This window comes from Opisthorchis viverrini, assembly GCF_000715545.1.
Source record: "Opisthorchis viverrini unplaced genomic scaffold opera_v5_337, whole genome shotgun sequence".
Taxonomy (NCBI): domain Eukaryota; kingdom Metazoa; phylum Platyhelminthes; class Trematoda; order Opisthorchiida; family Opisthorchiidae; genus Opisthorchis; species Opisthorchis viverrini.
Window position 1 is genome coordinate 125365 of NW_008751995.1, and position 27796 is coordinate 153160.

At 44.2% G+C, this 27796-nt stretch overlaps 2 protein-coding genes across 2 annotated transcripts; one reads left to right on the top strand and one right to left on the bottom strand.

Moving 5' to 3' along the window:
• Positions 1-926: 926 nt before the first annotated feature.
• T265_15059 (hypothetical protein) lies at positions 927-8816 on the bottom strand (the record flags this gene model as incomplete). Its single annotated transcript, XM_009176426.1, has 2 exons — positions 927-994; positions 8624-8816. Coding segments are annotated over 2 exons (261 nt in total), but the record flags the coding sequence as incomplete, so codon positions are not given.
• T265_10134 (hypothetical protein) lies at positions 2308-27515 on the top strand (the record flags this gene model as incomplete). Its single annotated transcript, XM_009176413.1, has 8 exons — positions 2308-3112; positions 4735-4812; positions 4853-5065; positions 13936-14291; positions 15372-15576; positions 15660-15815; positions 24046-24238; positions 26908-27515. 8 exons carry the CDS (start codon positions 2915-2917, stop codon positions 27015-27017), a joined length of 1509 nt encoding a protein of 502 aa, XP_009174677.1.
• Positions 27516-27796: the final 281 nt, after the last annotated feature.

Genomic DNA, 27796 nt, shown 5'->3' on the forward strand with positions numbered 1-27796 from the left:
CAAGATTTGCTAAAGGTAGAAACGATTTACGTGGCGCTGAACCCCTTAGAATCTATTTTCACCACATTTCAGCTGCTGGAAACGTACTATGCCACGGTGTTCTAGTAAAAAAAGCGTTCAGCTGTAGCACCCTTCCGGTGCCTAGCTGCCATTCCACCCGAAGGAAGCATGAGGGCTGGGATACTGCCAGGTTGCCCAAGCCTAGACAGGAGAAGTCGAGTGGCGGAGGTCAGATTCGAACCACGAACCTCCCGGTCAGTAAATTCGCGCTCTAACTCGCCCCGTAAGAGACGTATATATGTGGAGTAGAGCTTAGCGAGAAAATTCCGTCTAAGTTGGTGGAGGTTTGTCTAGAGGGATGGCCTTTCTGTTGGCTCTTGGGTAAGTGGAATACCATCACCGAAGGAGCTAGGTGATCAGTACTCCCAAGTCCTTGTGGTTGACATGTGGGATGCGTCTGGCAGCGTTTCCGATAATTGTCGGAAAACCGGGTGATGAGGTTCAAAAAATAATCGCTCAATTGTTTGATGAGGCTTATTACGTGCAAACCCATTTGGTCACCTGGCGATCACATGGATCAGTGGAGCATATTATTAGGTCTTTAGGATACGGAAGAGCCTCCTGGTTTCGAGAGGAGGGCATAGATGGAAGAGACTGTTCAATTTCGCCTATTAATGAGCTTACCCTTCCATTTCTTCACGCTCTCCATGTGGCCGATATTACCTAATTTGCAATTTCTCAAGATGCTGGTAGCTCTGGTGCGGGATGGCCCAGTGGTAAGGGCGCGAATTTACTTAGGTCGTCGATCGAGCCCAGCATCTCTCCCTCTCCCTCTCGACTTCCCCTCTCTGGGTTTAGGCAACCTGGTATTATCTCAGCCCTCGTGCTTCCTTCGAGTGGCATGGTAGTTAGGCATCGAAAGGGCGCTACAATTGCATATTTCTTTCTTTTCTTTCTGGCGCATTAGCTAGTTGTAGATCAGGTGGCTGTTGCTCTGTTTGCCGAGCTCGGCGAAGAAATGTTTACTATCTTTCTTCTGGTGTGGAGCTTTGTCTCGTGAACAACCCGAAAGGCGTATAGTGTGCGGATGTTATTGCGCTACTTAGTTCAGATTCAATCAAGACTTAACATGTGTTAAATGCCGATAATAATGTTGCCATGCGAGTTGGTATGCGCTTAGCGCCCTCAGAGTTCTCACCGCTACTACAGGGTGAGACGAGTGCACCACAAAAGCTGGTCAGGACGTCAGCACTACAGAGGTGGTGGGCATATTTACCTATCTGGATAATTTCACTACGTCGGATGGCAAGCTTTTACCGGAATCGCCAAAGCCCGTTTCGCCCTGTTCCAACTTAAGCACCTCTGGGGTCGACGTGACATCAACATGTCAGTGAAAGTTAATGTCTACAATGTGGCACTGCGTTCAATATTTTTGGATGTGAAACCTGGCTAGTGCGCCGAAGGCAAGAGAAAGTTGCCTGTTTGACCGTCGATGCCTCCGGAGCATTACACGTGTATCGTGGGGACATTAGGCCAGCAATTTTGGGGTCCGATGAATGATACTCAGCAACAAATCAGCTGGTTGTCCATTTGGTGGGTTGATTCGACTGCACGCTGGCCTGGCCATATGTTCCCTATAACGAGTAATCGTCTGCGAGTTGGTGGCTCCAACCATCCCCGCATCAATCTTGGTTCTCTCCGACATCGCGTTGTCATGCACTCACTGGCGCAGTTATACCTATTCTCTTGTTCTTGACCCCCTTACCAAAAGATGTGGAAACGTGAACCGCCGTACAAACGTACACGGCTGTCAGGCTGAACCTAAATTAACTCTGGGTCGGTTGTGGATTACGGCATACCCTACCATTTTGGCTGCACAGAGTTGGTTATTCACAGGTCTGTGGGCAAGCAAGACGTTTTCAACCTAAACCTTGCGAGACCATTCACTTACTAAAAATACCCCTTTGCGTTTGTCAGACTTCTAAACGCTTTACTGCTGAGTTTTCAACTACGACAAGTGGTAGATGAGCGAGCACCATTGTAGCTGTTCGAGCAATAATATGTTCATTTATTTATTGAGTTCGCCCCACTAGTAATGTTCAAGTTTTTAGTGCACAAAATTTCCGATTCGATCGCGATTCTGTCTTCTAGATAGTTCATGCCTAAGCCAGTTGGAACTACTGGTATCTGGGCTTGAATTTGGCTGCTACGTATTTTAGCTAACCCTGAAATGGCGTGATTTCGTGTTTCACTTGCTGGAGCTTCTCTGTAGTTTTCCGTCTCATTTTCACTTTCCACCTCTCTTTTAGTGACTCCTGTCCCAGCTGTTTCAAAAGACATTTCGTCGTCATCCGAACTTATCACCGACAATTTCTCAATTTGGTTGTCGTCATGTCTCTGGAGTTAGGTAAGTCTCAGGCCTTTACCATTGATCTTCCAAAGTGAATATAATTCCCCCTCTGCCACGCGTTGTTCGCGGCAAGTCTGTCGTTTTTGGTGAAGATCCCAAGGGAAACTACGTCCTGTATGGCAACGGCAACAGTGTGATAATCAGAAATTTGAAGGTGCTTTTGTATCTCTCCCTGACCTACTTTTTGCATTTAACTTAGGATGTCTCAAAAAATGATATGTATACTCAACATTCTGGTGCTGTTAATGTGGCGAAATATTCCCCCAGTGGATTCTACATAGCATCTGCGGGTTTGTTCTTCCTCAGTTTGATCCCCTAACAACCCTCAGACAAATTTGGAAAGGTCCGTATATGGGACACTGTTAATGCTGAGCATGTGCTCAAGAACGAATTCCAACCATTTAGTGGTCCCATTTGCGACCTGGCATGGACTTCGGACAATCAGCGAATCATTGTTGGTGGAACTGGACAATCACAGTAAGGCAACCCCTTTAGTTGACAAAAATGTTTGCTTCATCCAGGTTTGGTGCTGTTTTTAATGCAGAAACCGGCGCGTCCGTCGGCGTCATCATGGGTGTGAGCAAGAACATCAACTCCGTTGATTTCCGACCCACCCGGCCATACCGGGCGATCACTGGTAACGACGAGGGCTTGGTGAACTACTTCGAAGGTCCGCCGTTTACTTTCAAACACTATTTCAAGGTATGTTGGCCTTTTGTTGAGCTTGACACGAATAAGGCCCGACCCTTCGGTGGTTGTCTGTTTCGGTTTTGTGATAATGATAAGGTGTCATAATGACCGTTCAACCGTGATATTCTTTTGGTGCTTAGTTGCCGTGCGACTCGAAGGACGTGTATGAGGTGGCGCCAGATTGCTCAAATCTGTACAGAAGTAATCGAATAGCCAGGGTTAGATTCGAACCAAGGACGTCCTAGTCAGTGGTTGCGCACCTAAACTTCTAAGCTGTGTAGATTCAACCGTTTGTGCAATCTGAGTGGTACTCCTCTCCTCAAAGAGCTCACAAAGTACAGCGTTCTTCCACCCCGAAACGTGGTTTACCCTGGTGCGGTGTATGCTAGGGATTGTGGTTTAGAGGATTAGTCGTTCGTCGATTCCGGTAGTTTTGCAAACATTTAATCACCAGTTGTGTCGCGTTTGTCAACAGACTGTGTGGATTGCATGCCTCTCATTGTGGGAACACCGGACAACTAGTACCGGAGGCTAGCACAGATTTGCGCCTGTTCTGTACGAATATGCCACATCTGCTTTGAGGGGAGGTTGTGCGGGCGGGTTACTGAAGCGCACTTCCACAACTTTTATCAGTGCAATGCCCCACCCAATTATAAATGTTCCCTCCAGGATAGACTACCTGAAAGGACCGAGCGAAATGGCATCTTGCGTGAAGAGAATCGTAAGAACCGGGTATTGCAGGCGGAGCTTATTTTGCAGAACTAATGTTCGGTGTTACACCTCATTTATCTCTCATTTGGGATGTCTTGCACTTCGAGATTTACTTAAGCTAAAATATCAGTAGATTTCAGGTTATCCATGAGCACAAACGGTCTTCCATTGATACGATCATGGAAGACTCACTACCAGTCTCCAGTGCCTGTGGGGTCGAAGTGCTCCCTGGGCATCCGCTCACAGACATCGAGTAAGCTCTTCCAAACCTGCAACAGATACCTTTATCAAAACATGAACTTGCGGTTGCTCGTCGAACAGTGATTTTGACCTCTGCTCCTATTTGCTGATATCCTGCCGAATACCTAAACTGGAAGACGGCTTCTACCTGACCTTCAGTGCTACAGATAACAGCGAAAAGGAAAGGCCTCTCCAAATGACATATATTCCACCCCAGCAGTCGCTTCTAACAACGACGTTCCATAGGGTGTACTGTGGCCCAAGAACTGCTGTTTAAAGGTATGGTTTGATAAGCCATTGAATACCCTTATTCACTGTCTCATATTCCGCTCTACATTCCTGGACCCAGTGGATGGTAATGGACATACTCAGAATATTATCGAACGTGCATGTCTTTTTCATGAGTTCGCGTGTGAATTTGAACCTTGGTCTCTTGGTCGTTTGAAACCCCAAAGGATACTCAAGTGGGCATCGCATGTAGGGTTGGTTACCCCATAGATTAAGACTCTTCAGTATAGGGTCATATGTATGTGGTCCAATATTACGGTCACCTTTCGTTGCGAACCGCTGACCTGCGGCGTTGTGAAAGTGCTACCCATTAAACTTATATTCAATTATTTGATTATTATTTTATTATATTTTGATCATGTGTTCTTTCTGTGCCATCATCCACCCTACTGCAGCATCACACGACTTTCGTCAATATTGTTCGGTTTTGTCCAAGTGGTACCTGTTTTGTATCTGGTGGAGCTGATGGCAAGGTAAGCAATCAGATGTGTACTCTTGTTATCAAACTTTCAGATATTTGTTTACGACGCTCAGGCTGGGTCAACAATTGGTGAGGTTGGAAGTCCTGCACACTCCGGTGGCGTGTATGGGATTTGTTTTTCCACGGACGGCTCACGAATGCTGTCTGGTTCTGCGGACAAAACTCTAAAATTGTGGAAGGTCGAAGGTCAAGAGATCTCTGCTCTATCCACACACCAATTTCCAAACGATACGTCTTATATGGTGGTGAGTTTTAGTCAAATCGCCTTCCTCTTTCAGTAGCTAATATTCCGTACGCTAACCCCTCATCACGTCGATCTCGTACCATCTGTTTTCATATGACCTTTCTGTTGACCCATTTTCGTCAACACATTCAACACGAGCTCGTTTACAAGTTAGTGTGTGGCTACAACGTCCCCTTCAGCGACTTCATCGGTTTCAGCTGCGGACAGTCCTAGTTTTTCGTTGAGGGTTCATGATGATCGTAGCTTCAAACCAAGCCATCGACGCATCATTTTTATCAACCTACCCAACATTCATCATTCACGATTTTTTGCTAACTTCAGATAAGTTTTTATGCATACTTAGACAGTAACTCACAGCACTCACATACGGAAGGATATATCGCTTTGATGACAAAAGCCGGTGATCTTATTATGTAGGCTGGTTCTCTGGGGCGGAATCGAGCGAGTGTGGCTGGTTTCGAAAAAAAACTAACCATTTCTAGCAAGGATAACGCTCTGTAGTTACCAATGATCAAACACTTGAAAATCCACTTTGTAATCATCGATTTTCGGTTAATTCCTAATGCCTAATTCTTCAGGTTTTGCTGAAACCTCTTTTCATCATCAACCGTCTATATCGCTGGTTATCATGGTTGTAACATGGTGCCCTGATGCCTTTTTGTCTTCAATCTACTGAAATGAGCCTGATCCAACAGCTTGTGGCTCTAAGCGAGACCACACATGCGTCCAATACATGCTTTGGTAAGGTTCAGTTGCCAGTATGGAGCACGCATAACTAATCAGGACAAAAATTGTTGCCATCTAGTGAAGTTGGAACCGATGTACTGTCACTCGGATTACTCAGTTCCTCAGTTCTAGTTTGAATGGGAAGCGGTCTTTTGCCAAGAGCGATCTGACCGAATTAATCGAACTTAGATAGATGCATTTGTGAATGTTACATAGGTTGCCCATGAATCTGGTGCAAGACTTGCCCAACCTTATTTGAGAGTGTAATCTTCGCTTCATGTGAGGTGATCGTATTGAGGCAGCGCGGGTTATACTTCAGGGGCTCATTATCAGCCGTAGTACCGCATTGAAAACAAGTCCTCCAGCCGCAATACTAATAAAGTTGACGAAATCACTGGACATCCCCTGACCGGTTTTTATCTAGAAAGTAATCTCGAGAGGTATGTATTTTGATGGCAGTGATAAAACTTGAATATCTGTCCTTTTGTGATCCTTATTTTATATCTTTTCCCGGTGTATAAAAATGGGTGACGGCATGCCTTAAGCCTTCTACTCAGGGCAAGTATATTGATAGCAGGACCTTCTGGGACTCAAGTGCAAGGGGATGCTTGAGTTGAAGTTTGGTGATGCGAACTGGCTTTCACGGCTGTGCTTGTTCCCTATTTTGGGCTGCATCTGTTTGCCCATACCTGTACTTCGCTGGCCGTTCAGAATATTGTTTTTATATATGATACGTAGTACCAATCGTCTACTTAACTGGCAGTAAAACAGCGGTGCCAGTTTGATGACGACTGGATAGTTCGACTTTGTTCCGATAAGGTCATATCATGTTCCATACGATAGTGGACGTTGTGTTCCGGAGCTCATCAAGTTTTTTGCCGTGCTAAGTGATTTGGAAATGGTTTTGTTGCAAAGTGGAAAAATTAGGTAGGGAAAACTTATCATGAAAATTCCAAGATGCTAAAACCTTCAACCTTTCAATAAGACGCTGTGGACGGAAAAAATAACGAAAATGTCTTCGAAAGTGGCCGAAAACCGTTACTCACAACGTTTTCAGACAGGAGAGGCCAGTATTCCCCTTGTTGCATTGTTATCATTTTCAACGTAACTCTCACTCACATACTGAAGTAAAGTGCTTCGGATTTTTGAGTGACACGGCGACAAAAACAAGCCGAGCTACTAACATCTTTGTGTTATGGCAACAATTCCCCAGTCCACTGTTATGTATAATCTCGTTTTATGAACGAACCGGATTACATCTACCTTTTTTTATCCTATTTTGATGTTTGCTACAGTATATCTGGGCTCACAGTTAGCCGAAAGAACAGTGTACCTAGTTTATCGTAGCTCGTACATCGCCGTCAAGCTGCTGTCTGGATGGGGTCGATCGAGTCCGGGCAGCGAGTGCTGTGATTTATGGTCCACGCTGAATGGCCGCCCTGATACCAGTGCTCCATGACATCAAACAAAAAAGCAAATCTTTCAGTTGTGCTTACCCTTTGATGCCGTATTGGAGCTGAGGGGAGCACTGGCACAATAATAGCCCGTTTGAAGCTGGTGTAGTGGAACGTCGCTTTTTGTTCGATCGAATTTGATCGAACCACATGCACATATTCTAACCGATTGTGTTTTGATTGTGTTTGAAAGATTTCTACTGGATAATACTTATTGGTTCCCCGTAGCACAGAAGAACAGCACGAGTCACTGGAATATTGAGTGGACGATATGCAACCCATCCTCCGCTTCACTGGCTACATGCACTGAATTTTGTCAGATATACTGGACTTACAGTCATGGTCATTTCAAAAGTTACAGGCACAAAAACCAGCGCCAATACGACTAACCGCGATGAATTCTGACTACAGCACACTGCAATTGATCTGAGGATATCATCCAACATGTATCCCGTTTACATACTGTTAGATGGACGATTCGAGGCCAGTAGGAGGTATTGTGACAATGGTTTCCCAACCTCGAGGACAGTGTCGGTCAGAAATAATCAAAAAATGAATTTTTTGGCCAAAATATGGCAAGTTATCGATTCATCCTACCAACATTTTTTGGACGATCTTATTCGTGACAGAAATTGAGCCTAACAAGTTAGTGGTTAGTTGGGTTACTGGGCTTTTCGTGATGTGTGGGCGCCTGCTGGTCAGTTTTCCGGCTGAAAACCGAGATAAGGTGGTCCCAGCTGCTGCAGTTTAGTTCACCGAGGATAAAGAGCATAAGGGGGTGAGAGCCTGGCATTGGAAGCGTGGTCCCAGCCAGCTCACCGACGTTTAAGGGCCCTATTTGTAGCTTGGTTTTAGCGGAAGTGACGGAACAAAATCCAGTGGGTGAAAGTGTAGTCGATTGCCTACGCTTTTTTTTCGTTCAGTTGGGTGATGAAGACCTGTAGATTTAAATCGCGACGCTTTTCGGTGTCTCAGCAACCTAGGCAGGTCTTGATAGCCAGGCCATTTCATCGGGTCAGTCATTACACACATACGGATAACCACTATAGTGGTATCAAATTTAGCTTTACTGACTGCCCTCGATGCTGCTTGACTGAACAAAAACGTTTGGTTATGCTGAATCCGTGGTGTGAGATCTTGTGTTCAATATTGGTTTCCGTTTCACTTATTGTTAAGATTGCATAGTCGAACTCAATGTTTTCTGGAATTCTTAACACGTATGTTTTTGATTTCGAATTTCATCGTCATAAATTCTCTAACTCAGTGAAAACCGGAGTTCCGCAGGTTATTTGAATTCTATCAGGAACCGTTGTTAAGTTACCTACAACATGTGCAGTTTCATGCAACGGCTACTTAAAAAAATCATTCAGCTGTCGCACCCTTTCGGTGCCTAACTGCCATGCCACTCGTAGGTTGCACGAGGGCTGAGATACCGCCAGGTTGCCCAAGCCTAGACAGGGCAAGTCGGGAGGCAGAGGTCGGGTTCGAACCACGGACCTTCCGGTCAGTAAATTCGCGATCTAACCATTTGGGCCATCTCTCGGCTACGTAGCGGAACTGATATAGTGTAAGCTTCAAAAACAGGTCTGATATGAATCACATTTTCCGGATTGTTAATTCAACCAGACGTATGAAGTGGCAATCCGTCGCAAAGTTTCCAGATATTGGTCTCTGTCCGTTCGACCAGCACCAGATCAAGTGGTCGTTACCTTGTAATCCCAACGCACGTTTCAACTCATCCATCCTACTTAGGTCGTCACTCAAGACCTATTGCTTTTCACTTCAGGTGAGTGCTTGACACTGGTTGACCACATCCTTCATTAGCGGCTAGACTCCTCAGGCCTGGGGTTTAGCATAACCACCAAATGGTGCTTCGGGAACTTCTAGTAGTTAATAGTTTTGAAGTAATGAGGAACACTGGCAGTGGAATCCTAGACCATTACAAAGTGCGAGGTTGAGAGGATTGAAGTCTTTCAACAATCGTTACACATTTCAAACGTATCTTTAAACCTCTCAGAATTGCCCATAGGTCCTCTTCTCAAGCTTTCTGTCACCAGCATGAAATTGGGACGAAAAATGACTGTCATTTGTTACTCCGGAAATCTAAACAGTGCATCATCTAGTGCACCAAACAGATATTTTCGTGGAACATAATTTCATCCAGCTTCTCCACAGTTCCATGCCGGGGTACGTCAAGACTGTAGTATGACAAGAGTACGTTAATTAATAACCGCACATGTACGATGCACTGAATGTTAAATGGTGTTGGTTCTGTCTCTGTGTGATTTCAAACCAACAATATGCTTTAGTAGCAATATTCTGAGGAGTTACACGTCGATGAGAGTCGAATCTTACGAACTTACAGTAATAAAACGAGTTGCTGCGCTTTCCCCGTAATTCCTATATCACTGTAATAAATTTAACTTTAATCAATTTGAACAGTCTTTACGCGATTAGGCAGCTAACTACTTTAGGCTTGTTATTTTTTACACTTTGCTCAGGATACCTCAACTTATCGGTGACCAACCTGCACAATCCTGTTCGAAAGTTATTGCTTTTAGATATTGCAAATACTGTTAGTGACTAGAACTGTTAGTTGGTGTTCTTTGTGCCTTTGGCTTTCGGTCTGAAACATGCATTCTGATTTCACACGTGACATTTCGCGCGATGATTGTGGTGATACTTAGCACCAAACTACTTGTAAAAAATGCACGCAGCTTATGTGGCTACAACAGCTCCACGTATGAAGATGGTCGAAATCCTGTACCTTGCTTGGATTCCATGATCAAAGCTCAATGATTAGTCTGTCTTGAGAGCTGATTGTATGGAAGAAACCAAAGTCACAGTTCGAAGCGGAGACACATACTAACGAAATGACCGATTTAGCAACATTTGAAACATTTGACCACGTACTCCAGTCGATCGGATCTGTGAGAAGACGAGGTGCCGATAAACGTTGTTTTTTTCATCCCATGCAAAACCCTCACTGGTAGCTTCGGCGCATGTTAACATCAACAGAAACATCAGAACACCTTCAAAAGAGATACAATGCTATAGTAGGTAGGTGTTTTGATTCAGTACCTTCTTCGCACCTAAAACTGGCCATTTCAGTTGCCTTGCTGAGTGCCAGCATCCGGGATGTCCAATTGCACAATAGAAGTGTGGAAAATTTTCTGGAGTCAACGCAGTGTTCTCTTGTTATTGCTGTTGTCATGTCCCGGATTTCAAACTGACAAGTAGTTTGTTGTTGTCTCTTGGCATATGAAACATTTTGGTATTTGCCCAGGCATTTCTTGGGAGGGATGGTGGTCAGTCCTGCCAGTCACCACAACTGTAGGTGAACTGATAGGTGACACGGGATTCAGAAAGATCGGTTCTTTGGACTGTTTGGTTTTATCTACGCTGGAGTGGGCTATTCTTAAAGGGGCGACGGGAAAGGTGTGATCCAGATCAACCGTTGGTTTCTGCTTACTATCTATAAATATGTGCTCCCTCTTAAATAACTTACAAAAAGCCTGCACCTTCTCGCCTGCAGCAACTTAGCCTTTCTAATTATGTATTGGGACAAGCGATTCCGGCCAGGTATTGCGTAATGATGTTCATCTCATGAATTGTCTTTCTATGGCAATATGGACAACTTTTTAAAAGGCAAAATAAGGAGGGATGCGGTTTTTCAGTAGAGCAGGTGGAAATTCTATTAAGATGTTTTGCCAACTACAGACTGCCATCTATTATCAGTCATCACAGCTGTGTTACGCAGGCGAACAAATCGGATTCTGGCATTCAGTGGGACGATAATGATGAAAACGAGACAGAAAGGTTTGTGTGTGTGCAAAAGAAATGGACACAAAATGGCTGTCTAATTTGGCACTAATTTTGTAATTCTACTACCGGGTAATATTACTGCCTAACTGTTCAATTCCGCTAAAATAGCGAGGTAGTTGGCATCCCCAGATCATTTCTATGGTAATCTGCTTGGCGGAATTGTGGTATCACGCTAAAGCTTGAGGAAATTGACGAGTAAGGCCAACCCCTTGATGTAAGAGAAATGTCGGTGCTCATTTTTATGCTATCATGCTTAGGCTGGCTGACGGCTCTCAGGGGACCTCTGCACGTTTACCGGCCGATCGACCTTAAATCGGCATCAGCTTTGCACGTAGCACCACATTAAGCTCTGCGCGAACCGCTTTTGTTTCACATACTGTACGCAAGTGTCCGGTGGATTACCTACTGTTTGACGACAGGTCGGTTTCAAACCACTCTTGTCCCATTTCATTTTAGTTCACACATGACTGTATCTGGAGTCACCCCGGTCGACTGTCCTTTTTACAAATGTTTTGCCCTCCGTTACGTCCCCAAAATGCTACTGTTGCTATTCTACAGTGTGTGCTCCTTCAACTCTGTTATATGGTTTGAACAATCGAATTGGTGCCTACACAAACTGGCTGCGTATGTAGGTTTAATTTCTGTAGTTAAATAGCTCACGATGGAGAGCTTATAACTGTGTAGAACGAATAGGCTTACATTCGACTGCAGTTGCTTACAGTATTTCTCGGATTCTCGTCATCTGTTTGTAAGTGCACCTCACAATCAATCACATCTCAGCCATAGTTGTGGCGATTGCCTGAACTACGGTACAATAGTGTATTACTAGATAGCTAAGTCTGGAATGGATTCTTGATTGATTGCCGCTATTTTGAGATACCGTCCGCTGATGCGACCGGAATCGTTGTCTGTTCGTGCGAGTCGTATGGGAAGTGATCATTCGACGACAGTCGAACAGCAGTTCGTTTTTCGAGAATTTTTTCATCTTTGGTAGTAAAAAGTCAATTATTTTTAGCTAGAACTGTTTATCCCGCTGTCTCGCGGTCGTCTGTCAGGTTTAAGCTTGAACCGGAATTTACCACTCAATCTAGTTTGTTTTATTGTCGAGTCGTGTGAAAATTTCATTTGCTGTTTTACTTCACCGATATTATTTTGTGTACTTACATGATTGTCTTGGTTATTTTTGATTTCTTTTGGAAGGCGGGTAAAACTTAACAAAGTTGTTTGTTAGAATGTGCTGGAAATCAACTAGTCCGAAACCGGTTACGTTTTTCAACTTATTAAGAATTATGAAACTATCTTTAATGCACTCTGCTTTATGTGCATGAAGGGGTGCTGAACAGTTATAGTGAAGGTCGTCTTCCATTGCCTGCTGGCGTATCTGATGAGCTTTCATTTCTACTGAAGTAGAGAGCCAAATCGAAAAAACCGGGTCGACTTTCAAAGGCCAATTAATTAGGCCAAATTAGTTTGCAAATGAGTGTATATTCGCTAGCTGTGTAGCTGTTCGTGCAGTTCACTCTGTTTATTGTTGCATCACTTCATCGTGCCTGTAATCCTTCCGAATCGCTTGTTCAGAGCAGCTAAATCCGTTCCATCACATTTTCTAGCTTATGAGATGATCCAGTAGACTCACATATTTGCTCGTGATTCTTGTGCCTCTACTTGTATACTCTTTTTTTTCTCATGTGATTGCGATCACTGCCGCATCCTCAAGGTAAGGACTGGACGTCGGATAGTGGTCGAGGGTGCAGAATCTGTCTAAAGCGGCACAGCATGCTATTCGATTCGAGGTGCTACTCGTAGAGAGAAGTAGGAGGACAACAACACGATCAGCCAATAGCCGTCGGATGATAACACTGTACAACAAAATGTTGATGCAGGTCGAGGCCATCCACCTGACGAGTTTACTTCAGTCAGCAATGCGCCCACACTTTGGGAGCTTGGTGAACAAATAACGGCAGACTTGTACAAGTAGCTGAGCCGAACCCATCACAGTCAAACAAATTCGAACATCCACTGCTAATTCCGTAGTGGTGTTCAGCAATAAAACCCGGTTATTTTGCGTGATAAAATGAGATGTTTCGGAAGCAAATCAGTGCCTTTCTTTTGATCGATTTTCAGGATCACAATGATGTTTTTGTGGTAGAGATTCACATAGTAGTACTCTTGCACGACATCCATAGCTGGAAAAATGAAACTTCTTCCAGCATATATGGGTTAACAGTGGTTTCTAAGGCATAACTAGTTGAACTCGCGTGGCGATCTATCATTAAGTTGAGTCGTAACTTTGTGAATTGTTACTGCTCCCTCTGGAAAGTTCATACCAATGTGATCATCAAAATGTTCTATTGGGGGAGAGCTTTATTACTGAAACATGCTTCGAGACAACAGCTAAAATGCTATCTTCTGAGAACTGATCTCTAGCAGACACCAGCTGTGTTCATCGGTTTACGAAATTGTGGCAAATAGGACCGCCATAGGGCAAATACCCGGGTTTTATAGCTGTTGATGATGGTGACGACCCGTGTCTTTGTTGATGGAGGATTGTCTAACTTTTCTCCTCTACTCCATTCCCATGGTTTGTCTTGTCACTTCCAGTTGCGCTTGCTTTTTCTGGCGTGCGCTTCTAAGTAAAAAAAAAGTATTTTCTTGCATTCTTCGTTTCGGAGCATGAATTCTACCCGCTTATAATTGACTCTGGTGGAACTATGTACCAGCTAAAAATGACCCTTTTTTGGGCTTTCTACACTACACTTACTGTGTGACCAAGTTGGAACAATGCTGTTGTAAAAAGTCCTAAGCTAACTTATTTGGTTGTCTCGGATGTATTAATTATGATACCCCCCTCTGCCCTTTTTTCCAGCTGGGCTGCTGCTGGGTTGGAGACACTGTTGTCGCTCTAACATTCAACGGCTTCTTGCACCTGTTTGATGCTCCAACCCACGTGAATAGTTTATCTGAACCACGCATGGTTATCGCTGGGCATCAGACACTGATTACATGTGGTGTATACAACAAAAAACTCCAACGATTGATCACTGCCTCGTCGGATGCCAATATGGCCTCTTGGGACCTTCAGGCCGGTTTGGCCGAAATGTTTTTTGGGGAACATACCCATAAGGCCCAGGTTCAAAGCATCGCTTTGTGTGACAACTATCTTGTATCAGTAGGACTGGATGACCGGTGTGTGCTCGCCAACATCACAGAGAAATCCTTCATGTGAGTTCAATCTTACCATCCATCCCACAGCTTGGTTTGGCCTCCTTTATTCCACTTTTTGCGGGATTTCAACTTAGGAGTGCCAAATTTTGTTTACTGGCGCACTCGAAAGCTAGGTCTGTTGAATGGTCCAAGGTCAAGGAAATGCCCTTCTCACATGACATTCACCACAGCGTTTGCATCCGACCATTCGAAGGCCTCAAAATGAATTTGGATGGACCTATCTAATAAAGGAGCATTTTATACCATTTTTCTGATAACCTTGAACCTCAAGGCAGTCTGCGGGGTGCATTATGTTGCTTTCTTTATCAGACTCATTTTGCTTCAGAATCGCTTTTATTTCCGAAATGAAGTTCTTCCCATCAGGACAGACTTCAGGCACATGAGGAAATCGAACTCAAAGTATGTCAAAGATTCAGTGATGTTTTCATGCGATATGGATTCAGATGAGGAGAGTTGTTAAATCGTTGATTAGTTTCTGGGAGCCCTGAGGTTAGGTTGCGAATTACTGGCAAATACTTGCCTTTCAAAGCAACTCCTCTCTCACAGCATTTGACTAGAGCGAGCTCAAGACTGTTGATTATCGGTGGTTATTACGCAGACGTGTAGGCAAATGCACTGCGCGAACTACCGTCTGCCGACAGATATGTGAATTATCACACCACTACTGTTTTATCCTTGTCCCACTGTCCATTGGCACCCTACCTCGAACTAATTTTCTTTCCGATGTACGGCTAAACGTCTACAGTCTCGGGTTATCAGTCGTGCCCGTTTGGCCCTGGGTAGTAGGTGTTCATCTCACCCATTGTACTTCCTTCTGTTTGTACGACTGCCGGTTGTTGCTAATATGTTGCAGCCACGTATTTTGCATGACATTAGCTGCTTATATCTCGGGTCACTGAACCTTGTATGTGCTCGTAAGTCGTGGGGTTGTAGCTAGACCGATAACTACTGGCAAAAGCTATCAAGCGGTCATTTGCTTAATCTAATTACACTTCTTTTTGCCCACTTCGCTGATGCCCAACCACCGGAATGACGTTGCGATCCAGTTTTATCGTATTCATTTTTTATCTTCTTTAGAGCATCGATCAAGCTCCCCTCGCAACCACATTGTGTGGGCGTGATGCCCATTCAACATATAGCGGTCGTAGCCTGTGACAAGCACATCTGTTTGTTGAGTGCGTCGAATCGCACTCTTTCAATGCTAGATCACCAAGAGATCAGCTGTGGCCCGTGCACAATCACTGTCTCACCACAAACTGAAACGGCCATCGTTTGTAGCGCGGTACGTTTTTCCTTTTCATTGGCTGATTTTTGACATTCAGTTTACTCCAGGTTTTACTCATTTATGTTTCTTCTTCCTATTAGAGTGGACAAATCATGGCCTACAAAACAATGGATGGAAAACTTCACAAAACACAAGTGATGAATCCACCGTCACCTCTACCCATTATGGGTTCTTATTCACCTGATGGCTCGATGCTCGCATTAGTCGACGCTGATCGGACGGTGACTGTGCACAAAGTGAGTACTCCGTGGGGTGGGCAGGATTGTGTGTGCCGTTAGGTTTGTCAGCTCCATTTATATGTAGATCGATTTTGGGATTACGTGCTACTATCTCGTCTAGTGCGATAACTTGCAGACCTCGGCAACCCATTTAGCTATACTAGAGAATGCCCACACAGCTTCAACAGAGTCTCTCTTAACACTACAGTCAATGAAAAAAAGTCGGACAAACCCAGCCCTCCGGCCCTAAGGGTTTGAGTTTGGAAGCAGTGTGACGACCTTTTCATTAACAATTTGAAATGCCTTGGTAGCTGTACGTCAGTTCACGTTGCCTTGCAATTTGGCTTTTAGCTACATTATTTTGTTGATGGCTTTTGCTATTCCCTCGTCTAGGTCTGGCTACACTGGCAGTATTTCAGCCCGTCACATACGCAAACAAAATTAGCATTCGTTTTCGAAAACGTTTGGTGACGATCGGTAGATTTATTGCTGGGCAACGTTTCGCTTTTGACACAAAAGCTTCGTCAGGCCAAGTGACTAGGTTCCCAGGTTGGTGGAGATTTAAGGCGGAAACAGGACCAATCAGCTAAGTCAAGCTAAATTTCTGTTGGGTGTCGGCCGAGGGATTTTAGTGTATTAGAGTGGTTGAACAAGTGTTGGGTCGGTGGGGAAACCTACATGTGTTTGGGTCCAGCCTAGGGTCTAGTTCTTCTGGTTCGGTTCATTTGATGGTCCCCCTTGAACATCGTTTGAACCCTCTGTCCATCTGTGTGGGTGAGCTAGTGCTAAGATAGTTGTGTAAGAGGAATGCTGTGACCTTTGTTAGGGTTGGGATTGAAAATTAGCATTCCATTCGTCTGTTGGTCCCCTTATGCCTCATACACAGCAAGACGGATATGTAAAGACCTAATACTGATGACGCATCCTTTCTTCATTGTTATCTGTCCCAATCATTAACCGAGAGGCACCGATTGTGCGGCTCCTAGCTACCATTGCACATTTTCTGCTGCAGACTTATCCTCTGATTTTTGTTGTAGCCTTTAACGTGTGAATCGCTGAACTGATCAGCCAGTAATCTACTCTTGCATGCACTCTGAATACCTAATCGACAGGCATTTGGTCGCAGTAATCCGTCCTTTTTCAAATCCACTGGTCAGATGCTATCATTACTTAGCTCAAAACGATCCCGCATCTGTTGAGGCGTCTTTACCTGGAATGTGTGCTGTCCAACTGCGGGCTTTCAAAAGAACTCGCATTGTCGAACTACTTCTCTGTCTAGTGTATACTTAGACATCAGTGAAGTAGTGGTTCTTATTCAGCCAAAGGCACTTTCTATCTAGCCACACTCTTGTTCACCAGTACCAATCTTTTGGAGATTTTAACCACAGTTTATTCGAGATACAAGTGGCAAGAAATGACAATGGCAAACATCTTTTACAGATCCGTACTGATCCTTCGTTTCTTAGTAGCTTCCTTTTTGGATGCGATTGCTGCCGCTTTACCAACTAAGGTGCTCCTGCTGTCGAATAAAGCCTCGGCTATATTCATTTATCTCCATCAGCTACCGATGGCGAAGCCCAGTTTCCGACGACAGGTCTTTCCAAGTTGTACGGATCGATTTAGATCATGCTGTCGTTTAGCATAAGTTTACCGAATTTCCCAGCTAATTTAATTAGGGAGTATAAATGCTCGCTCAACCACAACTTAAATAAACGCACCGAAGCTTGCTGTGCAATAATTTAAATGCAGTTCCCTTTGGTGATCACTTGGAATTGGTAAGTATAAATACGCGTGACGCAGGTAACGTACGATGCGGTGTCTACAACCGCGCGCACATGTTGCTGGGTCTCAAAAAGACCTATCACTCTTACATATAAGACGCTGCATCCTTTGTGCCTCAGGGCATGGTTCAGCCGGATGGTCCGTTAAACATCAGCTCGAATGACGCGTGTTCATGGATATAGTCGTTGTGGAACCAGAAAGTCCAAGAAATAGAGGAAGCTAGTGTAGTTCAATATGCACAGACATCTTGGTTAATTTTTAAAACAGGACCCAAACGACTGCCTGTTATTGTGCTGATCGAAGATAATATTCGAATGGTACTTCAACGATCGACTAAACTGCTCAAGAGAAAACTCTCGCTGTGTACGTAATCTAGGGAGCATGAAACTTTTCCCATCGCGATCCTTCGAAGAAACAAACCTCCCAGAACCGAAAAAATACACTTTTTGGTTTCCCAAACAGTTATTTTACTCCTCAATAGGAAATGGGGCATTCAAGGACAGTCACAATGCAACCCAAGTTTGCTGACTATCCCTTTGGTGCGTTTGTGTATATGCATATTCGATACACCAATCCACCCAGTCAGCGAATTTCTCTTGCCTGAGCTTGGTTGATAAGCTCACCTAGCTTTCTAATCTGTAGTACCGATTGAGAGTCATTAAGCGGGAGGATAGAGCCGCACGGCCATTCAGTAACGATCGATTCCCTTGTATTCAGGCATCAGTTGCATCAGCCTCTGCGTCCAATGCGTAGTTATCTACTCCCACCTCCCCAAAGCATCAGCGAACGAGACTGCGGCAGCTATAGGCACTGTACAACAAGTGCATGGTCTGGACAGCGGGAGATAAGGATGATTCTCCAACAACCACACTTGTTTTTGTTATTACGCAAGAATACTCTTCCCAACAAATCCTCCTGTTTGACGATTACCATTTAAGTTAAGTGATATGAAAAAAACACCAGCTTCAGCACGTTAGTTGTCGAAAATACACATCCCTTCGAGGCAGTGAGAGACCTGCCCATCCAAAACTGAATGCATCTTCGAAAGTCAATATGGGAACTGCAGGGATGATCAGCCACTCTAGCAGCGAAGCAGCCATCTCGGGACGTACTAGGTGGTTTGCTGATGATATCTGATGATCTTTACCGTATGACTACTCGTGCACAGTTATTTATCTGGACAACCCGGTCTTGTATATGTTGGAATTAGACTGAATTGAGAAACCCAAACGTGTGAATGCAGTGGTTCACGTTGATTTTTTGAGAACGTTGGTTTCGACCACACGTGCGGGTGTAAAATTACCATTAAGGTCCAATTAGCATTAAGGTCCAAACGTAATTGCTGATGGTCTCTATTCGCATGTGGAGTTCAAAGCTGTAGTCATATAGACCAGCACAAAGGCCTGTGTATTGACTAACGCACTGGAAATCGGACCGACTACGATAATTTCGTCTGTTTCAACCGTTACCACACCTTTCTGGATTGTACCAATATTTGTGGTTGAAAAAGCAGACTGGCTTGCATGCGTTTGTGCTTATTTCTCGATAAAGATAAACGCGGATCGGAAAGTGTAGCAGTGCCCACTATTGGTGCCAGAGGACCTTCCTGTTAAGCTTAACAGAGGCAAGTCTTTTGCTTAACTGGATCTCACTGATTCACACCTAGACACACCAGTTGCGGATGATCCAAGCAAACTGTTGACCAACGTCAGACACTAAGACTTGCTTTTGTATAACCCTCATTCAATCGGCCGCTCCTACTGTTATCCAGCAACTCATGACTGCAATTCCCACCGACTTTTCAGCCACAGCAGCTAGCTTACATAACACTGTCACTTTTTAACACTGGGTTAAAAAGGTCAGACGTGATCCTTGCACGATTAGTCGAATACAAATTTCGAATTTGGCCTGACAAGGGCATCGCCAGTATGTCCCCAACCAACTACCATAGCTTTATGTTTGATCTTACTACCCAAAGACCTGCTTCGAAAAAAATGCCGCAGCAGTATAACGGTGCCACCACTCTCCGTTCTGATAGCATTGCGTCCGTTTTCGGTTTGATCAATCATTTGGTCGCTTTCTTACCGGGCTTCGCCCCCCTGCGAACCCAGATGAATCGGCTAGGTTGATGCATGCCAAGAACCTTTTGTGAAAGTCAAAGTGTGTCTGTCTTGTTCTGTACGCTTTGACACATTTTGAGTTAGTTGTCTTCTTGACGATGACTTCTGACGCGTATGTCTATGCTGTTGATGCGGTGGTATCGCCTGGCTTACCATATGCATCCGAAAGGGTTGACACATACGCGGTTTCCTGTTTTGGTTGCTTGCAGACGAAATTTTTATGCCCATATCACTCACATAGTCCTCGTCCTGTTGTCTATCAAATGATGCGTTTGGTTTTTGGATCCGTTATCCGTGCCCGAGCACACGTGATTTCGCAATACCCCCCGCACAAGGATGAGTGACCGTTTCCTCTGCTAGTGAATGAGTTTTGTAACATGACACTTAAAACCAACACAGGTTCGTTTATCGCATCTTTAATGTGCTTCTAAAAGTTTGAAAAGAATCTGCCAGTAGATAAGGAAGTAATTGGAAAGCTACGAAGGTTATTTTGACCAGTTATGGTAAAAATTTACCCACTTACGTTCATAGTGGGAGTATGTATTCATCGACCGATCATCTGCTGTGCTATTGAGACTGATTTGCTTATGTAAACCTATGGAAGGTTTTAGGAAATTTGTTTTTATACAGCTTAACTTCGAGGACCAGCTTAGGACCCTTCTGGGCTCCACAAGTTTCTTCAAGTCACTTGCATTTCAGTTCCGAAATGATCGGCGAACCCGCCGGTGCTTGTCTTATTTTGGCTCATCAGGATAGGCTCACTAATCACGGTTTGCTCGGTATGCTTCTGGAACGTAGCCAGTCTGTCCAGAAGACAGCACACTGCTGGAATCTTACCATCGATTTCTCGCTAACATTGCACTTGCGCATTGCTATTTATTTGGTTGGTGCATCATTTGCATTATGCCGTTTAACACACGGGCGACCCGACCGCTGGTCTAAGCTCGTTCCGGTGGACTTGCCTCACCTGAACAGAGACCGGTAAGTTGCTTTGTAACAATGGGTTATATCAGAGTTGACGTGTTGTAGCTGTTGAGTCATCTTAGTTGGTAGAGTTTCATCAATATGCACAAGTTTATGCCTTCAATGTTCACAGAATCAGTAATCCGGCCTCCTTTTCGGTCTTCTTCAATACCGGAACGGTATAGTTATCAAGTTCATGAGGAATTTCGGTCCAAATGAATCCAGGGTAGAAAAAATGTAATTTCAATGCAACAGGTTCTCTTGATTTTTTTCCAGCATTTTTACCGCAGGTATTCACTAAATTTAGTTGGGTTCAGTTGTTTCCCTTAGGCACCAACACACCAATTGAGTGTGAAACGACTGACTTGATTATTCTGTTCCCACCGAGCGACTCGAATAGCATCTTACTCTCGAATTTACAGTCCAGAAAGGAAATGCTGACTTTGAACTGTTCTTCCAGTTTCATCGAGACGGGTGCACAAAAAAGTTCTGTTCCACTGGTTCAAGTCGTCAGAATTTATGATGACATCAGTTTCCCCCTCTTAAAGTATGATTATAGTGCTCCTTCCCTGCGGAGTGTTGTAAACAGAGTTGTCTAAGCGCAATCTTTAATCGTAAATTTTGTGGACTTCGTCGTCATGATGAGTTTGATTGATGTGATTGCATGAATGCCGACCAGCGTATAGGTCACGCAGCTATGTTCGCGCGTTGATGTGACCTACACAGTATCCTTACATGTTGGTATCCACAGTACTGCCGTGTAGTTACGTGGGCATCTGCGTGAAGACCATTGCCAAGCGGATGACAATGGGATCAACGTCTACTCTGCCTAGATGGCATGCATTTGGACGTTTGCAGAGCGATAAAAAATTCCAAGGATAAACTCAGCAGACGTGGAAATGTTACAAGGACTAATGTGTGTGGGGAATCAAACGGTATCGACGTAATTCACCAAACCATAATGTGTGAAAAACGCGCTGAGACGATTCAGTCTGGGTGGGTGGCTGTGCATGTGTCACATGCGAGCTTCATTAAGCTGCATATCTTTAGCTCGATGTAGATGTAATTGTTGAACAGATTTCAGTCAGTACTGTAAAATGTGTTGTCAAACGCATTGTCATTCGGTGCTGCGTTTTTTTTTTTCAAATGCGGGGCCTTATTTCATGGAAGAAATTCAGTGAATTGTGGGTGACCCAAGCGCTTTACCGCCGATCTTTTCCGACATGCGATGAGTTGCTATCGGTATAGGACATATATGGTTTAATGATAATTGTTCAGCTGTAAAAACCTTACCATACCTAGCTGCCACGCCATCCGAAAGGAACACAAGGGTTAAGATAATGCCAGTCTAGACAGGAGCAGTCGAGATGCCGAGGTTGGGTTCGAACCAAAGACTTGCTAGGTCACCACTGTCCGCAGCGGTCTATGAAAACAATCCCTGCTCATTCTTTGTAGGGTTTCCCAGGTCTGAAATTTAGCTGGCTTCTGTGCAACATCTGTGGATCGCGTGAACGGTGCCCACCGGAAACGGATGGAATTTCCCTGTGAACTATCAACTGTGTTCTGAAAACTTCTGAAACGGCGGATTCCGCTCCTCCCACCAGACTTGGAACCCAGTTGCTGGAAGTACTGATATAACACGCATCCTTTGTAGAATGTATCCCTCTGAGCTTTCACATATCTCGGGAAATTTTGTCTAAAAGCTTCCAGTCGTTATGACATACTGGGTCTTTCATCAAAACCTGATTGCGATTCTTGGTTAATTCTTCCCCATGCCTCCTAAATGAAGTCATATTTCATCAGTCGTAGTGTCAGGCCACTCCTCGTTTATGATCAACTCCTTCTGATAACTGCGAAGTGACCAACAGTATCGTTAGTCCAGAGCGTTCTGAGTTTTCGGTTAGTTTTTAATAGGAAATATGATTTGTGTGTTAGAGAAGATCAGAGACTGGTTTGCGGTCAAGCAATTATTCTTAACACTGAATGCATGAATTTGTTAGATGCATGTGCATAGTTACCTGAATGCTACCAGGTTTTTTCCATTTCTGATAGATTGATTCACCTCTTGTTTCGTACCTTGGCAAGGTGCACTTTCGGCTGGTCACGTGGGCTTTCAGTACAGATCCAATCAGTTCCTTCTTTTTCACATATCCTCTCTTAATGCATAAAAAATTCTCTATTGATCGCCACGGGTTGTGCTTGCCCTCATCACTGCGCATCTTAACATCCTTGTTGCATTTGGTACCTGACGGTGTCTGTTGTCACCTGATGGCTTGCCGTTGTAAAAACCATACCAGTGAAACTAGCACTCTGAAGCCACAGCTGTGTTAATAATCTTCTGTTTTCTTCTTCGTCTGCTCTTCTCCACCCAGTCTCTTCGCGCTAAGAATTTAAAACCTAAGGGTGCACATGCTATAACAAACAGTCGACAGATTAGTTTGCTTTTTGTCACTACCGCCTAGTTGTGAGATCAAGCCTTAGTTTGCTTTGTTGAACATGTTTTTAGTTGAGTCTTTTGTTAACCAATCCGTTCTCGTGATAGACACAATCATGGTTTGCAAAATCTATTCGCATACTTGTTTGGTTTTCACGGGAAACCACCTGAAACGCAATTGAATCTCTCGTTTCATGATATTCTTCAGCTGAATATGCCGCACAAAGGGTGCCTAATGTTTCAGTCGGTACCGTATTCAAGATATCGGAGTATATTTTCATGGAGGAGACTAATCACAAAGTTGCTAAAAGCTCTTCATCAGCTCACGACCGGTTTCGTCCTTTTTGGCACTCATCAGGTAGGCGCAGCTCCCCAGGTGTGCTTGTAGGATTCCGTGCAACTTTGGTTCAATTAGAACATAAGGTTGACGGAAACTCGGGGGCTGTGTCTACCTTATGATCCCCATGATTCCCTAATCATTGCCTAGGTTTCATGGTTTGAGGTCCCGTATGATCCTGGATTAAGGAAGTTTCGTTCTGTGTTCTAATGAACCCCAGACTTCACATTCCAGCTTTTTGTTTGACTTGAACATTTCACTCTCCGGCTACAAGGTAATTAGAATGATTGACTGCGGTTTCACCTCTTGCGTTGATTTCAATCTAGACTCCTCGACTTCTCCATCTATCCGCTCTGTTATTGTTGATTCAAATCACTGTAGAACTAATCGAGCTGTAATGACCGTTATCCTTACGAACCATCTTGAAGGCAGTGGCACGACCTTGAGTGTTTCCTACTTACCGTAGTTGTGTCATTCTGCTCAGCGCTAAAGAGACTGTTGTGTGAAGTATTTTGATTGGTGCTATACCCCATCCAGGATATATCTTGTTTTTTTTTAAATAGAAATGGTTATAAATATCTTTTAATCCTACTCTTGTACTTTTCACCGCAGGTTTCCGACGAACGTGATATCAATCACGCACCCGTTTTGACTCCTGCTCATTCGGAATGGTGGCAAAGGCAGACAGCACGAATCACTGCCATTGGATGGAGTCCCAACGGACGGCGTCTTGCCACTGGCAGCCTGGACACCTCAATTGCAGTGTGGTCTGTCGATTCACCAAAAACTACGATTTACCTACGGAGTACGTTGTATTGTTGATGTGCTGGTGCATCACTTCCCTAGCTTATGAGATAACTGTTAGACGGAGTCTTTTTCCGAATAGGAAAGGGTCACATAAGGATTCGCTGTTTTAAAATATTGATAGCTCGGGTGAGTTTATTGGTTGTTGATCAGGTGGCTGTTGGTCTGATGTCCCCTTGTATGGTGACGAAACGTTTGCAAGTCAATTGCCAAGCACGGCGAACAGATCAACAGCCATCTGAGCAACAACCAATCGGGGTTTGCTGTGTCCCAACATCCTTTTAGTTATAAAGGCGCGTCAAAAGCGGAGTATTGTTGTCGGATTTAGAATGAACGGGAATTCTCGGTCTTTGAGGATAGAGGGAAGATGAATGGAATATTTTCCCTCGAGTATTATCCTTCTGAGAACCGAGCGTACAAAAGTTACAATAGGGGAACGCGCAACTAGTGATTCCACACACGCACACATAACGGCAACAGTTTTAATCGTAACAAAACCACGGGTGTCAATCTGTGCACGCTTAATTATTCTGCAGATATAGCCTAGGGGACCTAGCACTCCAGGATGAAGTGACCGGTCACAGTGTTTAGTCAGATTGTATTTGTTAGGTTGTATTGTGATACCTACCATCAGCGTTAGCTAACGGCAGAACAGGTAGTTGTTTGGTCCTCTCTTTTCCGTGTAATTCATTGGCCAAGAGCGAACTGCATCATAGACAGGTGTGTCGCTCACATGTGGAGTGTAGGCGGGATTAAACGCGAAGGCTGCGTTCACCATAAATGGCAGTTGGCAGTTCCGCCCATTCAATAGACACGCGGCGGCACACTAGAACCAAAAATTTTTCTACACCATCTGTGGATGATTGGCAAACTTCCGAGTTTACGAGTACAACCATAGACTCATGATCAAAGCGCAAAACCCTCTGAATTGGGCACTGTTACCAAAGGAACATTCCCTTCCGATCAATAGCAAAGCAAGTTACAGTCAACAAGCAGTCTCATGTTTGATCGAGTCTAAGCGTGCAATAATTCTCAATGGGATTCCCACTGAAAACATTTGCAAGTGTTTTGTTTAAGGTGATACATCTTGGTAACAGGGGATTTTATAAGGATTTCATCGTCGCCAAGACCAATGCACTTAAGTGAAACACGTGCGCACGAAAACAAATCATGAGAAAACAGGTGGGCAATAAAACCCGGGCTTCAAACTCAAATAGGAAGCGGTTCTAATTCGACTCACACCAAATAAATATGCTTCCGACAAAATCGTATTGTCACACAGCGGTTCCTGATGTTGTGGTCCCGGAGACCGATCGGAAGAGAAATTTCAGTTTATTAATCCAATGCCGTGGGTTCTTATGGATAAAAATCAGCATTTNGTTGTGGTCCCGGAGACCGGTCGGAAGAGAAATTTCAGTTTATTAATCCAATGCCGTGGGTTCTTATGGATAAAAATCAGCATTTTCGGCCGCTGTCTGCATGTTTCCTTGGGTCTTCGACTATGTTCGCTTGTGAATAGTACACTTTCCTATCTTAGCTCTGCGGTACTTAGATCTGGTTGATATCAATTTTCTCGTAGTCGCCGATGGCTTTAAGTCGTGGTATCAATTAAAACATCTTAGTGTTGCCGGTCATATTGTCAAAGCCCCAGTTTGTCTTCAGCAAAAAGCTCTGATGGTTGCCTGGAGGATGGCTTATCACATCCGTCTTCGGCAACCTCTGTTACGTCTAGACAAAAACTGCTGAAATCTTTGCTATGAATAAAGCTGATAAGATGTGTTCTGATGGATCGTCCAGGCCTACTGAGACTAGTAATACTAGGTATATTTCGCAGCGGAGCAGCTGTTGGTTACCGTACTGTATGAATACAACCAATCATTCAAAGACAAGACGTATTTCAAGGATTCCATATCGTTCCAATCTGGTTCCTGTCAGAAATCATTTTACGTCGTGTTCGAAATTGACATAATCAGCAGATACGCAAGATTCCTCACCAGCCCAGGCAACTAAACTGAATGCATATGTGAAGCCCGTTATGGAGGTAGCAGTCCCGCTAACATAGTAGTTGAAACCACGGGGTTGTAAGAGCGCTCGTTGCAGAGCACAAATGACTTGCTTCTTGCTTCAAAATCGAAGCGGCGTGAGTCTTCATAATCAGTCTTGACATATCATTCTTGGAAAGGTTCAGCGTGTGTACGTGTAAACGAGAACCATACTGTTTCTTTCGTTCAGGATTGGCTCAGGTGCCACTAGCGTTACCAACTGGCCTCATCTTCAACCCACATGTGTTAATGCCTTATCCTCACTAAAAAACAAACCTTAAACGTTAACCTTACGTGAGTTGGTACCAGCTGACCCCTCTCTTTTGTTAAGTTATCCGGATTATTTCGCTCGTGGCGATCAAAACACTGGGCGATACAACTCTGCTTACCGCTCTCTCATAAATAACCAATCCCAGCTCTTTCCTTACGCAGTTTTTTGCGTGTAATTCACCTCCCAAGCTGTGCTTGACGACTTTTCGGCCGAGGCACGCACAGGACTGTGCTACAGTGTTTCATTTACCTTAGTTGACATCTGGTTAACAGCAGTTCGTTAGTTTTGCGGCAACATAAAGTTTGAATGCTAATCTGTCAATAATCCGACCACTTTGTTCTGTTTCCATCCATACAGATGCCCATCCGATGAGCAGCAGTACTTCACTGTGCTGGACAGACGATTTTACTCTCGTCAGCACGGCGATGGACGGTAGCATTCGGTGCTGGACTGTCAAAGATAAATAGTCTCTATTCCAAACTGGACAATTATTTCACTGTTTCGCGCCTGCGTGCCCTTCGGGCTGCCGCAAAACGACTGTCTGCTCAATTGCTACACAACCGTTTATGTCGCTTTGAGTATGGATGCGGACATCCATTCGTGTTAGTGCATAAATCACGCTGCCTTGCTTACGTACCACTACTGACACAATCTACTCAATTTTTTGTGTAATTGATCTTGCTCTTCTTTTCTCCACAAAAGATGCCAACTTCGGCTGTTTTTACCGTTCTTTTCTCATACTAGCACGTTTGTCTTGTTGCTACTTGGTGGCGACCGTGTAGGGTTCATGGGGCTGCTCAAACCACTTATATGGTATCTGACTCGAGTTTCCAAAGATTAATACATATCAATGAATTGCCGCCTATTTCACTGTGCTCTGTTCCTCCAACGGATATTTCAAGTGCGACCCGTTAAAACCAACATACAGCAAAAGGGTAAAGTGAGGTTAACATTTGTACAGTTCGATCAGGGACCACTGAAGTTTACACCTACCTTGGAAAATCGGAACTTCCTCTAAAATCGTACTTAGTCATATCTGTCTTGACCACACACTCAAATTGTTTGTCTCTTTAGGCGGTTCAGTGTTTGTATTTCACTTACAAAACTTTTGAAGCTAGGTGCGTTGTACTTTTTATCGTACAGGACAGACTATAGTGCCCGCCAAAATGCTATGGAACCCAGAAGGCCGTGTGAGTCTTTATTCCGAAACTTTTCATATTCTTTTGTTTCCTCTCATGCTAATAAG